Raw genomic sequence first — 1,840 nt, forward strand, 5'->3', positions numbered from 1 at the left:
CAGTTAATTTTTGTATTTTTTGTAGAGACAGGGTCTCTACAAAAGAGCAGCCTGGGCAACATAGTGAAACTCCATCTCTACAAAAAAATACAAAACATTAGCCAGGCATGGTGATATACGCCTATATATCCATGTTAGCCAGGCTGGTCTTGAACTGCTGGCCTAAAGTGAACTGCCCACTTCAGCCTCCCAAAGTGCTGGGATTACAGGCATGAGCCACTGCGCCTGGCCTATCACAGTCTTCATGACAGTTTGAATTGGTGTTCTACTAAAACTGCTTCTCAGTTTTGGAAAAGAAAAAAAATACATGTCTGCTATGATTCTGATGTCACTTCAATTCCTGACAATACTTCAACTGGCAAAAAAGAAAAAAAGGAAAGAAAAATAATCTTACAAAAGAAATTAAGCGTCTGAGCTTTATTTTCCTTCCATAAAATACCTGTTCTACAGACTTTATTGGATTATTATAAACACAAAAGGGGTACGTGAAAGTAAGTGAAGAAGCAACAAGGCTTGTTGGACCTGGAGCCCAATTCTGTGGGTTTGTATCAAGTCACAAACCACCTTCCTTTTTTTTCTTTTTTAATGAGACAGTGTCTTGCTCTGTCACTCAGGCTGGAGTGCAGTAATACAAACACAGCTCACTGCAGCCTTGAACTCTGGGGCTCAGGTGGTGCTCCCACCTCAGCCTCCCGAGTAGCTGAGACTATAGGCATATATCACCATGCCTGGCTAATTTTTTGTAGAGATGGAGTTTTGCTATGTTGCCAAGGCTGGTCTCAAACTCCTAAAATCAAGTGATCCTCCCAACCTTGGCCTTCCAAAGTGCTGGGATTACAGATGTGAGCCACCGCACCCAGCCACCAACTGCTTTCCAGCTGTGTGGCCTCACTTAGGTATATGGCCTCTCAAGCCACCACATTCCCCTCCCACAGTTGTTAAAATGAGACAGTCTCAGAAAAGCACTTAGCACAGAACCAGCCACTGTGACAAGCCCTCTATAAAGGCTGGCTAGCGCTAACGTTGCTATAGCTGGTATGAAAGGGTCGCATTAACATTAAAAGGCACAGTGTGCAGGGGCTGTCGCCATACAGGAGGTGAGCGTCACACTGAAGCCACCCGGCAGTTACCTCGGGGGCATGGTAGGAGATGCACTGGAAGATCCAGTCCATGGCAGGCGGGTACAAGGGGAGGTACGATGGGAGCTCCACTCCTTGGACCACCAGCTGGTTCTGGACCGTATCCCCATGAATCTACAGGAGACCAAACAAACACTTAGAAAAGGAGGGGGAAAATCAAACAACAAACAAAGCACACACAACTCACAGACTGTGCATACTTGTAAGCATGTGGACAGCCCTGAGAGAAATCGCCTGGTTTCTCAGTTGCTTTTTTTTTTTAAACCAGAAAAAAACACAGAAAGTTTCTCATGTCACCAAGCTGAGCTGTTTTGGGAACGAGCGCTGTGGAAAGCAGGAACCTGATAAAAAGGGAGCCAGCAGATGCTAAGAAGCAAGGCTGATCGACTGGAGACGTTTCCTGTTAACACATGCATATTAACTTTCTCCGCTTACTCAGTACAATCAACACATTTTAATTGTCTACAACAGAAGCTAGTGTAATTTTCCAGGGCCTGCACATTTAAAGAGCTTTAAGGCATTCTCAACTCGGAAAACCAACTGGGTTTTGTGAATTTGCTTTCATAGAACTGTTATATCGATTAGCTATTCTGAGAGTGTTCTCTTACCTGTTTGAACGTAAGGAGGAAGTCAAAAAAGTTCTTATTTAGGGTTTCTTTGAGATGTGGGGCCACTTCCATTCCCACCTGAAGCCAGACAAA

The 1,840-nt window shown here is 44.5% G+C and overlaps 1 protein-coding gene across 1 annotated transcript in view; it reads right to left on the reverse strand.

Annotated features, from left to right (window-relative positions):
• LOC105536656 (chromosome unknown open reading frame, human C16orf62) overlaps window positions 1-1,840 on the reverse strand; it is a 158,112-nt gene that overhangs the window by 99,383 nt on the left and 56,889 nt on the right. The window contains exons 11-12 of the mRNA XM_011976076.1: window positions 1,748-1,825; window positions 1,131-1,253 (exon numbers count right to left, since the gene is read on the reverse strand). Coding sequence (XP_011831466.1) covers window positions 1,131-1,253; window positions 1,748-1,825 — 201 coding nt within the window. The remainder of the gene's footprint in view (window positions 1-1,130; window positions 1,254-1,747; window positions 1,826-1,840) is intronic.

Source organism: Mandrillus leucophaeus, unplaced genomic scaffold (genome assembly GCF_000951045.1).
Source record: "Mandrillus leucophaeus isolate KB7577 unplaced genomic scaffold, Mleu.le_1.0 Scaffold162, whole genome shotgun sequence".
NCBI classification, from domain to species: Eukaryota; Metazoa; Chordata; class Mammalia; order Primates; family Cercopithecidae; genus Mandrillus; species Mandrillus leucophaeus.